At 43.6% G+C, this 19,587-nt stretch overlaps 1 protein-coding gene across 2 annotated transcripts in view; it reads right to left on the bottom strand.

The window, feature by feature from the left end:
• AP3S1 (adaptor related protein complex 3 subunit sigma 1) overlaps positions 1-19,587 on the bottom strand; it is a 101,956-nt gene that overhangs the window by 17,209 nt on the left and 65,160 nt on the right. For both annotated transcript variants that reach the window (XM_040343814.1, XM_040343807.1), the window contains exon 5: positions 8,882-8,989. In XM_040343814.1, the coding sequence (XP_040199748.1) occupies positions 8,882-8,989 (108 nt within the window). The remainder of the gene's footprint in view (positions 1-8,881; positions 8,990-19,587) is intronic.

Below are 19,587 nucleotides of genomic sequence, written 5' to 3'. Positions count from 1 at the left end.
GCAGAATAGTGAGATGGGAAAGCATAGGTGGATAGTTCACTGCATAATGATCCGAAGGGTTAGTCGTGAGTTTAATACCCAAAAAAGGGATGTGTGTGGTGGCTCATGGGAAAGGGAGAATCTCACGGAGTTGGGTATGCAGAGTGCAGGGCAGGGAGATGTTGAGCGCTATTGATTTATTGGGGTTGACTATAAGACCAAAGACGAGTCCAAAGCTAGAAAGAGAATTCAAAAAGTACAAAGTGGGGTGGGACTTTAAATGTAAAATTTTAAACTTAACTAAAAAAATGCACATTTAAAGTCCCACCCCACTTTGTACTTTTTGAGTTTTAGCTTACCCCTATATGCAAAGCTAGAAAGAGTATCAAATAGGTTGGGTGCTAAAATTAGGGGAAAGGACATGAAGACAAGAAGTCTGCAAAGAGACACAGCTTGTGTTGATGGCCTCAAAGTTCTAAGCCTTGAATGTTAGGGTTTAATTGAACCAGAAGTACTAGGGGCTCCATCGCCAGGGGGGGAGAGGGGAGAGAGTAGGCATCTTTGGCAGGTCTTGCATTCTATAGGAAAGGGGTCAGAGCGAAAGCCAGCGTATGAGACAAAGGCTGTAGAATACATGTACATCGCTGAAGTCCACCTTATAAAAACGGTTGCCAAATCCCAAAACGGTGTAAGATAAAGTGTAGGTATGACCAGGAAAGTGTGTCAAAAGCTTTACTTATATCCAGGGATATAAAGCAGGCAGGAATTCGGCGTGTGAAAGCCGCATGTGTCAGGACTCGGAGGGTAGCCTGCCAGACATGGTCAACTGCTTGACGAGAGGGGATGAACCCTACTTAGTTTTTGTGTATTAGAGATATTATAGGGGTTGAGATGGGTGGAGAGAATTTTCGCAAAGATTTTAACATCCATGTTAAGGATGGATATCGGTCTGAACTTAGACCAGGTGGAATTGTCAGTATAAGGTTTAGGAATCCTTCAAATGGCTTCCTATAACAATACAGCCTGCAACGAGTGATCATCCAGAAGGGTATTATAGGCTTCAGTTGGGAGTAGGGAAAGGAGGTCTTCAAATTTCTTGTAATATGATTTCCTCAGTTGCAACGGGTCATTCAAGGTTATCCCGAAGGGAGGGGAGAGAGGTTGGATGAATGGAAGAAAGGAGGGTTTCTGCACAGGCTTGGTCAAACGTTTTAGTGTCACGGTATAAATCAGCAAAGCGTCTACGAAATTCCCCAATGATTTTCACGGGATTACTGGAGTATGAGTTAGTAGAAAGATTCAACCAGATCGATTTATAGGTATGTTTGGCTCTACAGAGCACAAGGGTAAAAAAGGTGTCAGGTTTGTTTGATTTCATGCAAAAAGTGTGCCTTAACTTGCGAAGAGTTTTAGCAGCTGCTTCAGTCAAAACTAGTTATGTTATTAAAAAATAAAAATAAAACATAGGAAAGACCTTTTACTACACACCGCAGGGCCAGAAAAGTTTAGTTAAAAAAAAATGTAATTGGTATACAGCTCCATGACAGACCGAACAGGGTTTTGGGTTTGACCAACGGACCGAACCGGGGAGGGGGGCGTCTTTGGGTGGTTTGTTTTACCCCTCGGAGCACCAGCCATTACTGCAAAGAGGCATTTAGCCTACAGCTGATAATGCCAATTTATATTTGGCCATACAGGAAGTGCTGTATGAAGTAATACAGATGGTTCTGGGCAGTCCCAGGATGTGTAGAGTATAATTGATTGCTTTTGTAGCAGTTCTACAAAATTTCAAACATAAACTGGTAAATGTTTAAAGCTGAATTCCAGGCAATAAGGTTAATGCACTAACGCATACAAGGGAGCTGCCAAATGATATGGAATTGTTTCTAGCCATACCGGATATTTACATAGCTCTGCGACATAGCACAGCCTGTCCGATGGGGGAGGAGACCTGATTTTTCCCCGCTGTAATTCAGTAACACTTACAGGTCTTGTCCCACCCCCAGCCTGAGACTGGACAGTGTAGGAGAAGACTCATGAGCGCATCTCTACCAGTCTGCTCTCTCCTCCATTAGCATGCACCTTGCACTACAGCACAAATAATAGGATTTTTATAACAGCTTACCTGTAAAATCCTTTTCTTGGAGTACATCACGGGACACAGAGCTGCATAGCCATTACATGTGGGTTATAGAGTCTACCTTCAGGTGATGGACACTGGTGTAATCAATTAAACAGGAAGTTCCCTCCCTATATAACCCCTCCCCTACTGGGAGTACCTCAGTTTTTGTAGCAAAGCAATAAGTGTCCCAATATCCCCAAACAAGAGGGGTGGGAGCTCTGTGTCCCGTGATGTACTCCAAGAAAAGGATTTTACAGGTAAGCTGTTATAAAAATCCTATTTTCTTTATCGTACATCACGGGACACAGAGCTGCATAGCCATTACATGTGGGATGTCCCAAAGCAATGCTTACTGAGGGGAGGGAGACACCAACAACGCAGACCGCCATCAGACGTGAGGACCTATAATGCTGCCTGCAGCATACTGCGCCAAAAAGCTGCATCCTCTTGCCGTCTTATGTTCACCTGATAGGAGTTAGTGAACGTAAGCACAGATGACCAAGTTGCGGCCTTGAAAATCTGCGTCATAAAGGCTTGGAAATGCATTGCGCATAAAGCGCTTACCATCCTGGTAGGGAGCACCCCCACAAAAAAACAGGGGGAATCCTACTCTAACCACAAGCCTGAATAATAACCTGATGAATCAACCTTAACAGTTGATTTTAGACGCTGCCTGCCCTTTCCTGGGGCCTCCTGGTAGCGCAACATCAGTTTTCCGTATCCGAGCAGCCGCTTCAGATAGGCCTTGACCCTTCTTACTCCAACGAGAGAGAGAGTGTAACCATTTTAATAGCTGACCTGAACACTGCCTGCCCATCTAGGGTCTTCTGGCAGCCCAATAAAAACGTCAGCTTTCTATATCTGAAACCTTCAGATAGTTAACTGCTCTCATCTCAATTGAGAGAAAAGCAATAACCTTTCCTTCCGTGAAACAAGGTTTTGAAAAAAGGGAAGGTAAGAATATCTAGATTCAAATGAATACTAGATCCTTCTAGTAAATAAGGTTGGGTGAGGATGAAAATCACTCTACTTGTAAGAATAATTGAGTATGGCTCTATACCAAGAAAGTTGCCAATACTGAAACTCTCTTGGAGGCTACCACAACCAAGAACACCAATTCCTTGTTAAAGGATGAAGAGAAATATGGTGCATCGGCCCAAGGAGCTGACCCTGTAAGCCGACAAAACTAGAGCCAATCCTCCGAGCACAAGGGCGACCCAACTGGTGGACTTATGCACGTCACCCCTTGTATAACAGCCCGGACCAAAGAGTGTGAAGTAAGCGACCTTTGGATGCAAGGCCGAGATCGGATCCTTGATATAACTTAAGGCTAGCTCCGTCTCCTTTCCAAATGTAGGAAGGCAGGAATTTTACCTTTGACAAACTTCCACGGATGTCACCATCTGGTTTCACACCAGGAACATAGGCCTTCCAGACCGTAGGATATCTGGTCCTGGAGGCCAGCTCTCTTGTATGAATCAAGAGAATTGCCGCTGATTCTGAAAGCCCCGATCCTCGAGAATGTGGGCTATAATAGCCAGACCATTAATTCACCTGTTGCAAGGCAGGATGTAATACCCCCTGCAAAGTAGGCCTGGACAAGATGTAAGGGACTGTGGGTCCTCTACTACCACCCTTACTGTTCCTGCACCGAGAGGTCGTCAGGGTTATGCCGGAGTAATCAGGCCAGCTTCCGTTCTCCTCTAATGTTGCATAGAAGCCACAAAAGTCGCGGCACTGGGGGGAGAGACACAACCAGTGACAACTGGTCCCCCCGGATTACAAACACATCTGCCCCGCATGCGGGTGGATCCTTTATCCTTGACCCCAAGCTGTTCAATCTCTTGTTGAGCCTGGACGCCAATACATCTTATGTACAGGGTACTATTTCTGTGACATTTGGTCAGGAAAACAGTCGGGGTGTAGAGGTCATTCTCCCGGAGACACTTGTTGACGGCTCCAGCGAATCGCCTGCCAATTCTGCATTTCATGAAATGACGAATGTCAATAGGCAAGGCACAAGCTCCTCCTTGGTAAATTAAGTAAATCACTAGTATGGCATAGTCTGATTGTACTCTGACAGAACCAACCTGCCACCTGAACGTTCAGGCCCCTAAGCCAGATGCTCCATCGGTAGCTCTAGCTGACAGATAAGGCTCCCTTGGAGCTTGACTACTTCCCCTGGGCCATGGTCTCTTCCTGACCTGGCAAACCCTTTTAGTTAAGAATCACCAAGAGGAATTCCAGCATATCTCTGGGACCGGGTTCTTTGGATAACGCTAGGTCAATATCCACTCTTTCTAGGCCGACAAAATACTGTTTATAACAGCCCTGAATAAAAAAGTTAGTATAGGGAACTGTCTTGAATGAAGCCAGCATCTTCCCTAGTGCCTTAATCAAAAGGCCAAAAGTAAGGAACTGTTCCTTGCCGTGACCACATAGACCAGTTTTCTTATAGCGATGGTCTTGTCTGAGGCCAAAAAACTCTCCTTTTTGGACTGTGCCAAACATACCCAGCTTCTTGTCAAATGAAAGAATGTATCTTTAGAGTTCCAGATACTTGACCATGCTGGACACCCTTAGGTCCAGCCATGCTACTGACTGACCCACCCATCAGCAGGAGTTTGCTTTGGTATGCCATTACTGCTATACCCTGGGCCTACAGACCTGCTAGAGGTGGGCCCTAGCACCCTGACAACCCAGGCACGGAGGCTAACCCAAAAGGGCAAGACCACCAACTGGAGATAGTGCTGTTCCCCTGCGAAACGCAGACAACCTCTGCAGACCCAAGTAAATAAACACATCTGCAACTGGCTCCCCATGTGTGTATGTGGCAAGTGTTAAAGCCATATGCCTCAATGGAAGTGTGTGTACATGGCAGCGTGTGTTCCTGGAAGCATGAATTCATATAAATATGTTTTAAGCAAAACATGCATATAGCATGTGTGCTCTGGAACAAGCATCTTGCAAGCAAGCATGCGCTATAAACGTGTTATGCAACAATGTGCAACATGAACCCATGCTGACACGTATTTCTATGCAAACACAAGGAATCCTGTATTGCTTAATTAGGCCGCCATGTGCAACTTTAAAGTAATCATGCATCCTTATGCGATTCAGCATCTTCCATGCGATCAACATCTTATGCATTTTAAGCACTACTGTGCGGACAAGAACCCTTGTGTGACCAAGGACTCTTGTGTGACCAAGCACCCCTGTGCGATCCAGCATCCTTATGCACTCAAGCATCTTAATGCGACTTTAGGCATTTCTGTGAAACAAGCCTCTCTATGTGATCAAGTATCCTTGGGTAATCCAGGACGCTGTTGATCCGACAACCATGTGTGATCCAGCTTCTTTTTGCATTCAAGCATCCTTAAGCGATCTTTAGGCATTCTTGTAGAAACAAGCCTCTCTGTGTGACCAAAATATCCTCGAATAATCAAGGACTTGGGTGATCGGGTAATCATGTGTGATTCAGCATTTTTATGCCTTCAAGCCTCTTTATGCGATTCTAGGCATTTCTGTGGAAACAAGCCTCTTTGTGTGACCAAATATCCTTGGGGAATCAAGGACTTGGGTGATCAAGTAATCATGTGTGATTCCAGCATTTTTATGCATACAAGCATCTTTATGCGAACTTAGGCACTTCTGTGGAAACAAGCCTCTCTGTGTGACCAAATATCCTTGGGTAATCCAGGACGCGGATGATCAGGTAACCATGTGTGATCCAGCATCTTTTTTGCATCCAAGCAACTTTATGCGATTTTAGGCATTTCTGTGGAAACAAGCCTCTTTGTGTGACCAAATATCCTTGGGGAATCAAGGACTTGGGTGATCAAGTAATCATGTGTGATTCTAGCATTTTTATACATACAAACGTCTTTATGCGATTTTAGGCCTTTCTGTGGAAACAAGTCTCTCTGTGTGACCAAATATCCTTGGGTAATCCAGGACTTGAGTGATCAGGTAACTAGCATCTTTATGCACTCAAGCATTTCTATGCAACTCTAACAAACATGCAACACCATACAGACAGAAACATGTATCCTTATGCGATCCACAATAAAACATGCTCTGTTACTTGTTTTTATCCTACATGCATTCCAAACTCATGTATCTTATGCAACATGCGGACTGGTAAAGAGGAAGTTATCCTCTGTAGATGTGCGTTTCCTCAATTAAGAGACGTTCGCAATGTGTACCAGCAACTGTGCATCCCTCAGATGTGCATTTGGTTAGCCTGAAGCCGACACCAGGCTGAGGACCATATGGAGGTCATACTAGCCACCTATAGGAAAACCTCTCTTTACACTCTGAGAAGATAGAGGCTTTGGCCAAGTAGGCAGAGGGAAGTTATATGCATCATGAATCTCTGAAAAGACTGCAGGTGCAATCAGAACCTGTAGGGCTTTTGATAGCTTCTCCTCGATAGGCTGCAGCTCCTGTCTCCTGTCCTCTGACAGTGAACCTTCATCCCCAGCTCTTCTAATCCCTTTGTTTAAGGATTAAAGCAGGAAAAGGGACACACCCTGCTTTTTTTTCTTTTTTTTTTTTTTTGCTTCTTGTGAGGATGCTGCGAACATAGCAGTTAACCTCTTGTAGAACAACAAATGTGATGCAAAAAACAAAACACATGCAGAGTGGCTGCAATGTTGGGGGAGGCTGCTTTGATTGCCTGACAGGTCTGATGGCTCAATCTGTGAGCTGTCTCTACAGGGGAGAATAAGGGGCCACCAGGTTCAGGTGGCGATTCCTTTTTATATTCCTACCCCTGACCTTATTCAATGGGGAGACCAAAGTCCTAAGCTAAAAGCAGAGGAGCTTAACCCAGGTGCATCAACAGCTGAACTTAGTCTGGCAGCAACAATGCCTGCTAATCTGCACAGCTAGATGCGGAGTAGGCGTCTTAGATGAATCTGTATCCAACTCACACAAGGTGCTTGCGTTTGGGTCCCCCCAGCTTTACAGAGCTCTGACGTCTGGGCCTTTTTGAAGAGCCCTCTCTGCGACTGTACTGAGCCGGTGAGCACGTGCGACATCAGCCTGAAGCTGAGGAAGTGGGACGCACAATAGACCAGCTAACACTTAAGCTTCCGTCTTTGGAAAGCATGGTAAGCGAAAACATCAGGCATGTCTTTTACTGCCCATAGTAGTGGAAAACAGATAAGACTTGCAGCTACTCATGGAAGACAATGCTTTGCATAGGATTAAGGGCATTTTTTTTTTTTTATGTACCAGCCCCTTCAAGGGGAGATATATGGGTACTACAGCCATCCTGTCTGAACAGACATAGTGGCCCAGGCTACATGCCGGCTAGGGGAGGTATATGGGTGCCCTGAGCCATCCCGTCTCAGAAGACATCGTAGTTTACATTGCCCATGCATAAAAACATAATATAGGCGAGACCCATAGTCCCCTACAGAAGACCTACTGTCGAACCAAGTCCCGTAGGTCCCTCTCTTACCTTTCCACGCTGCAGGGTATTGCCAAGCAAGAGGCCCAATCTTCCCCCTTCACCGTGGGTATAGTCCTAGACCTTCAGGGACCGGGGTCCATGGCAGGAACACCACACCCCTGGACCTATATAGCACCCTGGCAGCAGAAAAAACATTTGGTCCTTAGAAGGCACAAAGTTCTGGAACCCAGGATCCAGCCCTCCGCAGAGAGGCATTATAGGCTAAACCTCGTTCTTCGTACCGAGGCCCGGGTACCGTCCACTTTGGCTATGAAGCACCTTGGACGGATCCGGATTTATGGAGGCTTTTTACATCCAGCATGGATCCCTCCAGTGGAGCTCCTAAGAGCACATGTTAACTCGTGACCAACACCTTAGACACTGATGAAAAAACTGAGGTACTCCCAGTAGGGGAGGGGTTATATAGGGAGGGAACTTCCTGTTTAATTGATTACACCAGTGTCCATCACCTGAAGGTAGACTCTATAACCCACATGTAATGGCTATGCAGCTCTGTGTCCCGTGATGTACGATAAAGAAAACTGGCTCATTTTACTGTGCCAGTCTGAGCTCCACTGTACACGGACTGCAAGAGGTAGGTTCCAGGTCAAATTTAGGTACTTGCATAATAATAATAAGATTTATTAATAGCATAGAGTTGCATTTGTGTCTTTTACATCTGTTCGGAGTTCAGCTTTAACCTACATGTCATAATATTTCGGGCCAATTCACACTACGCACACAGAGGAACGTGCTGTGCGTACCTGTGCGATTCCACATAGCATTCAAATTGTGATCTACATCGGGTGTCAATATTAAGATAAAGACACCCCAAACACAGGTGGGCAGAAATCGCAGCCCACAGACCTGCATGTGATTGGCACTAAAGTTCATCATATATGATCATTCTTCTGAACACTGGGTACTTTGCTGGGCTGGATTGGTCAGTTAGGACTCTGCAATACCATTTCTCCAATGCTAATTTTGTTCAATATCTACATGCTAACTAATTCAGCAATCAGACTCTGATGGTGTCATTACAGAGTAAGTTGCAGGTGTTTGACATGGATCCTTGCATTATACTAGACTAATATCCATAAATTAATCTACTAAGTCTGGAACTCTCAGCATGTGTGCTTTATGGTTAACGGGAAAAAAAAAATAGCTGGGGCTACGATTACCATCATTCTCTGACTCTCAGAGAATAATTTTCAAAGTGCTACAATACATTTAATTCCGCCATCACTGCCAGCTCCTACACTTCAATAAAATGTATTTCTGATAGTACTTATAAGACATCAGGTGCGAGTCTCATTCCTTACCTCAGATTTTTCCACTTTTGTCTGTGCATCAATCTGAGTAACAATTTCATTCATATTGGTCTCCAGAACCATACCTCCCATCACCATTTCTGCCAGGATGTTGTGGACCTAAAATACAACAAAACAAAAATATACAAAACTTTTTTTTTTTATATACAAAAAAAATACACAGAAATTACGACTTTTGTCCAACTGAAACCGATTTCCGATTTGGATAATAACTGAATCACTCTTCTTATGATGGTATAAAGTAATAAAGGCAATTTTAAGCAAAACATTTCATAAAATTTACAAACATGTTATACTTGCCTGCTCTGTGCAGTGGTTCTCTGCTCTGGTCCCCTGTCAGTGCTCCTGTCCCCGCCTTCTTAATGCCCCCAGAGCAAGGAGCTTGCAATAGCAGCATTGAAGCAGGCTTGCTCTTTAGTGGCTGCTCTGCGTGTCCATTCACACAGAGCTGTGGCTCGGCCCTGTCCCCTCTCTCATTGGCTTACCCGGTGTGATTGACAGCAGTGGGAGCCAATGGCCCCCGCTGTTGTCTCAGTTAGTGAGGGAGAGTCCCCAGAGAGATGAGGCTCTCGTGCACATTACTGGATCACGATGAGGCTTAGGTATGAGGGTAAGAAATCTAGAGCCTTTAGAACCACTTTAACAACCAGATCTCCTTGATGGGGTCATCAGGGTTGCTACTTCAACTAAAAGGGAAAGTTGTCACACTACCCATGCTGGATTCAGCACACTGTAAAGTAAAACTAAGCATTCAGCAGTTAGGGCCCTTTCACACAGGCAATTCGATCAGGTTCGCATGTCAGTATTTCAGGCAGAACCGATTAGGTTTGTGCATTCGCAATAGATTGGTGGATGTAAACAGACTTGTATCAATTTACACCCACATCCGGGTCCACTAAAAGTCCCCTTCTATTCCCCTAAAAAAAAAAAAAAAAAAAACAGAATCGGACTCGGTCTTCCTCTGTTTAGGAGGAGAAGATCAGCTGTAGCCAGGTGTAAATGGACAGCAGACAGTGTTGACAGGGGGATCTCTCCAGTGGTTGACTGACCAATCAACTCGAGGACATTCAGCTTGCCCATACACGATTCGAATCTTGTTCGGTTACTGCTCAACCGGACAGGATTTGAACCGTCAGACTGGCTTTACAACCACTTTAACCTCTAGAAGTGATGAGAGTTTATCCCCTTATCCAGCTTTAAAGCAAAACACAAGTTTACAAGGAAATGTTAGTGCCAATATGCATGCCTTTGTATTTGTTAATTCATGCTCTGATCAGGTTACATTCTACTTCCAAAACAACACCCATTTTGAGAAATTCCCTAATTATTGAAGTTAGAGATACAATAACATAATTCAAATTTCCGGGGCACTGAACAAGCAGTACTCTGCAGTCCTATAAATAAGCTTCCCTTTACTCGTGGAATATAAACAAGAGGTCTGGTCAGAAAACATAGATCAAGGCATAGTTGGTGTGTCTGAGATATTTCACATCCACAGCTGGAAGGTGGAGGAAATCAGTCAGCAAAAAAGAGCAAAGTCGGCAGTGAAATACCTCAGCTATACAAATCATTTCATCTCCAAGAATGGTGGAAAGTGAACAGATCTTCATATGAAGCATAAACTTTCCTATAAAGTGTCATTATGAGCCATTTCTTTTTCCAGGAAATTCTAGTGAACATAGACAATGAAAAACCCTCTTCTGGGATCAACATTGATTCTACCTGAAATAGAAAAGGACTCCGGATTTAATAAGACAGGGAGAAGCTGTCCAGGGAAAACAGAAATATTTATCAGTCTCAAACCTCCACAGGAAAAATGTATAGCACGTATATTCCCCAATACAGAGTAATATGGGATTTAGATCCATGAAGCCAGAACCTTACCAAATCTACGATTCCTAGAATTGTCTTTTTTAATATACGATAGATATATACATCTCTATCACACACACACACACTATTAACAATTGTGCATGCTGATTTTCCCATTTCCATACAAAAAAGATACATTAGAATTCTAATTGCATCCCGTTGGTCCATATTACCGTTAGAGGTTCTAAAAGTCTTAACCCTTTGCTTAAGGTCTTTGAAGAAGAAAAATTAAAAATGTATTTGTAAATATGCAAACTTGTAGCAACAAATAAGATCTTCAAAATACTTGCCATGCAAGTAGCAGATACTTTGGGGGTATATACTTTGAAAAAGGGGTTTATTTGGGGGCGTCTGTACTATCCTGGCATTTTAGGGCCTCCAAAACTGATAGGTAGTCAGAAAATTTAATGTACAAGTTGCGCCCTTTGAAAGCCTGAGGGTACTCGTTGGCTTTTCGTATATATATTTGAAAATCAATGTATTGACAGCATCTCATTTCTTAAGCCCCAGTAAAATGCCAGGACAGTACAGTTTTTTTGAAGTTCTATTTTTTTTGTCACAATTTTTTTTTTTTTACACATACTGTCACCAGTACCGCGTTATCATATGACTGACTGGTGACAGTAGGTTTAAGAAGAAAATAACTTATTACATTTTTTTAAAACGTTGTTTACTTACTTTTATCAGAGTAGTCCAGTATCACCATAGTGACACTGTACTGCTCTGGGGCGTGTTAATCAGAAATTAGTTATTAGTTTTTTTGTTTTTACACTTTGATTGCTGTTACAGTAATGATCACTGTAACAGCAATGTTTTGAACAGTCATGAATGGGTTACATTCACATCAGCTGTGATAACTAGTGATCTGTGATTGGCTACAACTAATCACATCGTACAGGGTGCTGTGATTAGCCCAAGTACCATGTGATAGCTGTTGGCCAATCACAGCGGTTAAAAATGAAATTCATTTAGAACAGTTGTATTGACACAGAGATCAAATGATTGCGTAGCGATGACCTGATATCCTGGTAATTCAAAGCCACCGGCTACTGCAATGCGCAATCGGCTGTGTCCGGTGGACACAGCAGACATGGGAGGGGCGTTCCAGTGTACATGTACTAAGCAATGTATGGGTACGCCGCTTAGCCTGCCCGTGCCGCCCTCCCGCAGTAAATAGAACTATTGCTACCCAATAAAAAAAAAAAAAAGCATACTGCTACACATAGTTTCCTCTTAGTCCCCCTGCAAAGTTCCACAAGCACCCAGGGAAGTCCACCTAAGGCTAGGTTTGAAATATATGCAGGTGTGGGTCTGCGTGCAAATGCACTGCTGTTAGCAAAGGTGCAGAGTGCCATTAAAGGACAAGTTCACTTTTTAGAAAAAAATAATAATAATAAATGAATGCACTTTTTATGCAGGTAAAAAAAAAAAAAAAGACCATGCAAGTCTGCTGCAGAGAGCAAGCAGACACAATCTGACAGGAAGAATTAATGAACTACCACGGTGCTCCACAGAAACTACAAGCCGACAGCCACAAAGGATATTGGGGATTGTAGTTCATTCACACAGAGTTGTGTGAATTAATGACGCGGACATGCGGGTAGAGCCCAACACAGCCATGTAGATTTCAAAAAGTGACAGCTAGTACGGGGAACTTCTCCCTGTAGTGCTGTCACAAGAAGTGGGGGAATCGGACAGTGGCTGCAGCATTGGAAACAGGTTACACCCTAAAAACAGGTGGAACATGCAACATGTTCCCAAAGGGGAACTTACTTAATGCAATTTCAGATTTCAATGTATCCCTTCATATCAATGCAACTCAGCATGGAGCGATTTTGGAAATGGTTCCTGTATTACTTTGGTGCGATTCCAATGCAATTTTGGCCCCAAAGAATATACAAGCCTTATCAATGTTGCATCCATAATAGCACTATATAATGACACTGAAAGTCGGACCAAAGCCGTACTTGCAGCAGTGTGAATCTAGCCCAATTCACATGCCTTTTTGTGACGGGAACCGCAAAGAATTATGAGGTTTTCCTTGTGGCTGCGATTTTGGAAAGGTGCAAGGACCTTTTTCCATAGGTACAGCAGCCCATTTGAATGAATATGTTGCTATGCTTGTGCAAACACAGCCGCCAGAAAACTGGCACAGTGTGAACCTAGCTTAGTGCAGTTTCCTCTGTTGGTGTGACAACATGCTGTATCGCTCCCGAATTTAGAGCAGAATATATATATATATATATATATATATATATATATATATATATATATATATATATATATATATATATATAAAACACATGCACAATTTTCATACTTTTGGCTCTGTATGCCACCAGAATAAAATTAAAATGAAACCATCCAAATGAATTTTAAGTGCAGACTTTCAGCTTTAAATCTAACCACTTCCTTCCCGCCGGCCATCATATTCTTGACGTTCTTGAGTTTGAGCAGGGATACCTGAAGGATGCCTGCAGCTACAGGCATCATTTAGATATCTTTTTCAGCTGGCCATTCCCTACACCATAAGAATGATCATATCGTCTGTTCCACTGCTTGATCGTTCTAACGGGAGGCAAGAGGGGACGTCCCCCCTCCGATGCTTCTACCAACTTACTGCTGCCATCGGTGAGTCGGAGAATGGATCCGTTGCCCCTTGGATGTTGACTATAGAGATTTCCAACAGATGGTCGCTGGAGTCTCTATGATCAGAGGCCGGGCGCAATGTTATGCCATCACGCCCGGCCTCTGCATTAAAAAACAAAACAGCGCTGCCTTGGCTGGGAAGTTGGGATAGACAACCCCCCCCCCCCCACTTCAGGCTTCCCAGCCTAGAGGTGAGATGCAGGGTCTTATTAACCCCATAGCTCACTGTAAAGGAAGACCTGTCATGTCATATTCCTATTACAAGGGATGTATGTTTACATTCCTTGTAGTAGGAAAAAAAGTAATATATATATATATATATATTTTTTAAAGCACCCCTGTCCCTGTGTGCGTGCACGCAGAAGTGAACGCATACGCAAGTCCCGTCCACATATTAAAATTGTGTTCAAGCCATACATGTGAGGTATCGCTGCGAACGTTAGAGCGAGAGCAATAATTTTGGCCCTAGACCTCTTCTAACTCAAAACATGTAACCAGCAAACAAATTTAATGCGTCGCCTATGGGGATTTTTTAAGTACCGAAGTTTGGCGCCATTCCACGAGCGTGTGCAATTTTGAAGCGTGACATGTTAGGTATCCATTTACTCAGCGCAACTTCATCTTTCACAATATGCAAAAACACTGGGCTAACTTTACTGTTTTTTTTGTTTGTTTTTTAAAGCACAAAACAATTTTTTCCCCCAAAAAACGTGTTTGAAAAATTGCTGCGCAAATACCGTGCGAGATAAAAAGTTGCAACAACCGCCATTGTATTCTCTAGGGTCTTTACTAAAAAAAAAAAAAAAAAAACACTATAGGTTTGGGGGATTCGATGGGATTTTTACATGTAGGAGAGAAATGTCAGAATTGGCCTGGGTGGCAAGTGGTTAAACATAAATATCAAGTCCAAATTTTAGGAACTGCAACCATTTTTTTTTTTTTTATAAACAGTCCATTGCCCCCCCCCCCCCCCCCTGGGTTGTTCTTGCAGTGTGTTTTGGATCATTGTCCATCGGTACTGTGAAGCGCCGTCCAATCTACTTTGCTGAATTTGGCTGAATGTGGGCTGACAGTATCTCTCTAAACACTACAGAATTAATCGGGCTGCTTCTGTCACATCAATAAACACCAATGACCCAGTGCCACTGGAAGCCACGCATGCCCTTCCATCACACTGCCTCCATCAGGTTTTACAGATTATGTTGTGTGCTTTAAATAAACTGTTCCAAGCCTTCCACAAGCTTTTTTCTTCCTGTCATTTTGTTAGATTACTCTTTGTAGACTTTGACATGATACACCCAGCTCCTGGAGAGTGTCCTTCACTTGTCTGGTTGTGAATGTGTTTTTCTTTACAATAGAGAGGATCCTGCAATCATCCACCACTGTTGTCTTCCATGGATGTCCAGGTCTTTTTATGTTGCCGAGCTCACCAGTGCATTCTTCTTTCCTCAGAATGTAGCAAACTGTTGATTCGGACATTTCTAATGTTACTGCTATCTCTCTGATGGAATGGTTTCATTTTTGAAGCCTTACAATTGCCTGTTTAACTTGCATGGACAGCTCCTTTGAACACATCATGTAGGTTCACAGCTATAGATTCCAAATGCAAATATCGCACTGGCCATACTTGGTCAAATTTCGAAAGCATCTTCTTTTGCATATCAGAAATTTTGTGTGTTTTGCAATTCAATGGTGCCACCATTGATTTTGAAATTCGACCAACCAATTCTTCAATTTCACCTCCTGTTACAGAAAAGAATTTGTGGCTGGGAATCGTCTTTTATTTCCAGAAATTTTCTTTTCTTGCACATGCATTTCTTTTGAGATTAGATTTCTTGCAAGATTCTCCCATCTTTGATTAGAAAATCGTTTTTCAAAATAATTCCAACATGCCTGATTACTCAAATTTGATGGTCGCACGAAAATCAGCTGTTGCTGCAGCCCACTAACGGTGGGAAATTCAAAGGAAAATTCTTAGATGAGAAAATTCTTTCAAAATTCGACCTGTGTATGGCCTGCCTTAGAATCAACTCCAGTACTTTTACCTGCTTAATTGATAAAGAAAGAACAAAGGAGTAGCCCACACCTGACCATGAAACAGCTTTTGATTCAATCGCCCGATTACTTTTGGTAAGGGGGATGGCTATTCTTAAGATATGCATTTCCTAAACCCCTTCTCCAATTGGATGTACATAACCTGAGAGTGTGCACCTTCAACCCATATCCACTATAGCTTGAATACATTTTGGTAAATTCCTGAAACCAAATTAAAAAATTGTGCCGGTATCCAAATATTTTTGAACCTAACTGTATCTACTATTGCCTCTGATGCAGTCTCACACTGAGTTGTAGGGTCTGAGGGGGAGCATCTAAGACACAAATGAAGGAGGATTTGGTTCAGTCAAGGAAGATGAATGAATTTTTTTCCTTTTACTTTATGAGGCTTGTGCATCACCATTAACTGAATTCGGTACTTTTTTTTTTTTGTTTAGACTGTCATAAAGGAGCCTTTAGTTGTTTGTTAAAGGCATTGTGTACTTTCCAATATTTTTATTGTTTTAACCACTTCCCGCCCAAGGACGTCATTTGACGTCCTGGACTTTCAGTGGGGATATCTGAAAGATACCTGCAGCTACAGGCATCATTCAGATATCCATCTCTTCAGCCGACGATCCTGTGCACTATAAGATCGATCATAGCGGCAGTTTCGCCGCTTGATCGTTCTTATAGGCGATGGGAGGGGACGGCCCCTCCCGCCACCATCCCGTGCTTCTCCGGGCTCTGCCGTGCCATCTGAGACCCGGAGAAACGATCTGCCGGCGACGGATGGGAGGCTTAGAGATCCGTGATTTTTTTTCCACAATCTCATGCTTTCCAGCCTGGAGGAGAGATGTGGGGTCGCTTACATATGTGTCCTGCCCACATATGTAAACGCTGTTCAAACCACACATGTGAGGTATTGCCGTGTGCGTTAGAGCACCAGCAAAAATTCTAGCACTAGACCTCCTCTAACTCTAAGCTGGTAACCTGTAAATAAAATAAAAAAAATAAGCGACGCCTATGGAGATTTTTACGTACTGAAGTTTGGCGCCATTCCATGAGTGTGCGCAATTTTAAAGCGTGACATGTTAGGTATCCATTTAATCGGCGTAACTTCATCTTTCACATTATACAAAAACAATTGGGCTAACTTTACTGTTTTGTTATTTTTTAATTCATGAAACCGTTGTTTCCCCCCAAAAAAAGGCGTTTGAAAAATTATTGCGCAAATACCGTGCAGGATAAAAAGTTGCAATGACCGCCATTTTATTCCCTAGGGTGTCTGCTAAAAAAAATATATAGTGTTTGGGGGTTCTGAGTAATTTTCTAGCAAAAAAAATATGATTTTTGCATGTAGGAGAGAAGTGCCAAAATAGGCCCGGTATGAAAGTGGTTAACTAGGTATTAGGCTAGGCTCAGATCTATGTGGGTGTGGAAATTTGTGCAAATCTCCCACATCCACATGTAGCCACACACAAAATACAGTGCTTTAACCACTTCCAGTTTGGGCCAATTCTGACACTCCTCTTAAACATGTAAAACAAAATTGTTTTGCTAAAAAAAAAAAAAAAAAAAACCACCAAGAAACGCTCAAACATTATATATTTTTATTAAGCAGAGGCAGTAGAGAATAAAATGGTGAATGTTGCATATTTTTTAGGTTACACGATTTCTGCACAGGTGATTTTCAAATGCAATTTGTGTAAAATATAAATATATATATATATATATATATATATATATAAAAATGTTACACCAAATAAACAGAAATGGCGCCAATTTAAAGAAACTAAAAATCTCCACAGGAAAAGCTTTAAAGCCTTTACAGCAGGGGTGTCAAACTGGTGGCCCTCCAGCTGTTGCAAAACTACAAGTCCCATGAGGCATTGCAAGGCTAACAGTTACAAGCATGACTCCCACAGGCAGAGGCATGATGGAACTTGTAGTTTCCGAACAGCTGGAGGGCCGCCAGTTTGACACCCCTGCTTTACAGGTTACCAGTTTAAACCCGGCCCTAAAGTTATTGCTGTCGCTCTGATGTTCGCAGCGATACCTCACATGTGTGGTGCAATCGCTGTTTACATGTCCGTGCAGGACCCACATGTGCCTTTGCATTTGCGCATGAGTGTAAACATTTTTTAAATCAACTTTATTGATATTACAAGGGATGAACAACACCCCTTGTAATAGCATGGGCCATGACAAGTCCTCTTTATGGAGAGATCTGAGGTCTACTAGGCAAATGGGAAGTGGTTAAAGACAAGTGGTGTGCCATTAGCGATTAATGGCACCCCCACACACTAAAACACTGTGGTCTCCCGCACACGGAAACACATGGTGCAGATAGGGACAAGCTTTAGTGAGCAGTGTGTCTTTGAATGCTTTGCATGCATGTCTGATCGAATTACTGTGTAGCCCTCACCTGCACCAGTGATAGCCTGGGAGGCCCAGGGATTGTGGGATAATAGGATTTTTTTGTACTCACCGTAAAATCCTTTTCTCTGAAGTCCATGGACGGACACAGCTCCTTAAATCTTGACAAGTGGGTTATGTTCCCTGTTTACAGGAGAGGACTAGGCAGAAACATGTTAAATAGTTAAATACATGTTACATTAACAGAGTTGAACAGCCCCGCCCAGGGGGCGGTCCCTCCAGACATAACCCTCCTCACTGCAGCCTGCAGCCTCAGTTCGTAACAAGCAGTACAAACCTAAAAAGGAGGGGTGGGAGCTGTGTCCGTCCATGGACTTCAGAGAAAAGGATTTTACGGTGAGTACAAAAAAATCCTATTTTCTCTTATCGTCCATGGACGGACACAGCTCCTTAAATCTCGACAAGTGGGACGTCCCCAAGCAGTGTCAAAAAACGAGGGGTGGGAAATATATCAGTAAAAACAATTTTTAACTTCACCCCAAAACAAGCAGAGCTCCTCAACGGAGGAGGTGCAACTTTAAACAGCCGCCGGCAAAAACTAGCGGCTGAAAAAAACATCATAAGATGCACTCACAGCAACCATGTAAATTCTGGAAAAAGCGTGAACGGACGAGCAAATCGCCGCCTCGCACGCCTGTGAGACCGACGCATGATGTCGGAAAAAAATTAAAAACCCCAGGAAGCACCAATTGCCCTGGTCGAAAGTGCCGTGACCGGAAAGGGGGGCCCGCCCATTAGGAGCATAGGCCTGTATGATGGCCTGCCTGATCCACCGAGAAATGGTGGTCGACGAGACCGCCAGGCCCTTTTGTGGACCAGACACCGACACAAAAGAGAGTCAGAAGCTCCGAAATGGAGCTGTAGTAGGCTGGTATACCCGCAAAGCGCGTACCACGGCTAAAGTATGAAAGGCCGAAAACCTCCTTCGGAAGAAGGGAAGGTCGCGGGCGCACCATCACCTAATCCTTATGGGGGGGATCAAGCATGGTGGCTTGCAAGACCGCCAACTCAGAAACCCCTCTAACAGAGGTAAAGGCCACTAAAGGGGCCACCTTCTGAGATAGTGTCAAGAGAAAATCTCTCTGATGTTTCCAAAAGGAAGGTTCCTGAAGAACCGAGAGCACCAGAGTCAAAACTCATGGGGGAAGAGATGGGCCAAGAGAGGAAAGTATATGACAAACCCCTTGCACACAAAAAAAGGGGACCCACCAGGGAACGGGCCGCAAAAAGGCCACTAAAAGAACACAGCCAAGGCTGAAATCTGCCCCCAAACGGTGCTTTAAGCAATTTTTAGATCCAATCCAAGCTTTAAAAACAGCAGGACCCTGGACACCGAGAGTATGCCCGTGGACGTCACTCCATCCCTTTGCACCAAGAGAGGTGCGACGGTAGATCCTCCGGAAGAAGACTACGGTGCCCTGTTGAGATGACCGAGTCAGACAGACCCTGGTCACCTAAAGTCTGGCTTCCAATAACCATGTTGAGCAAGTCAGTGACTGTACAACAGGAGGAAGTATGGGACCTTGAGACAGGAACCTCCTGCCCTGGCAATCGCCAGGGTGCCTCCGCTACCAGGCGCCCAATATCAGCGTACCAAGGACGCCAAGGTCAATCTGGAGCGATTAGAATCATCGGGGTCTCCTCAGCATCCACTCTGTGGAGCGGCCGAGGAAGCAACTACCATGGAGGAATGGCAAAAAATT

This window comes from Rana temporaria, chromosome 1 (genome assembly GCF_905171775.1).
Source record: "Rana temporaria chromosome 1, aRanTem1.1, whole genome shotgun sequence".
NCBI classification, from domain to species: Eukaryota; Metazoa; Chordata; class Amphibia; order Anura; family Ranidae; genus Rana; species Rana temporaria.
This window is presented reverse-complemented; position numbering and strand designations above follow the sequence as displayed.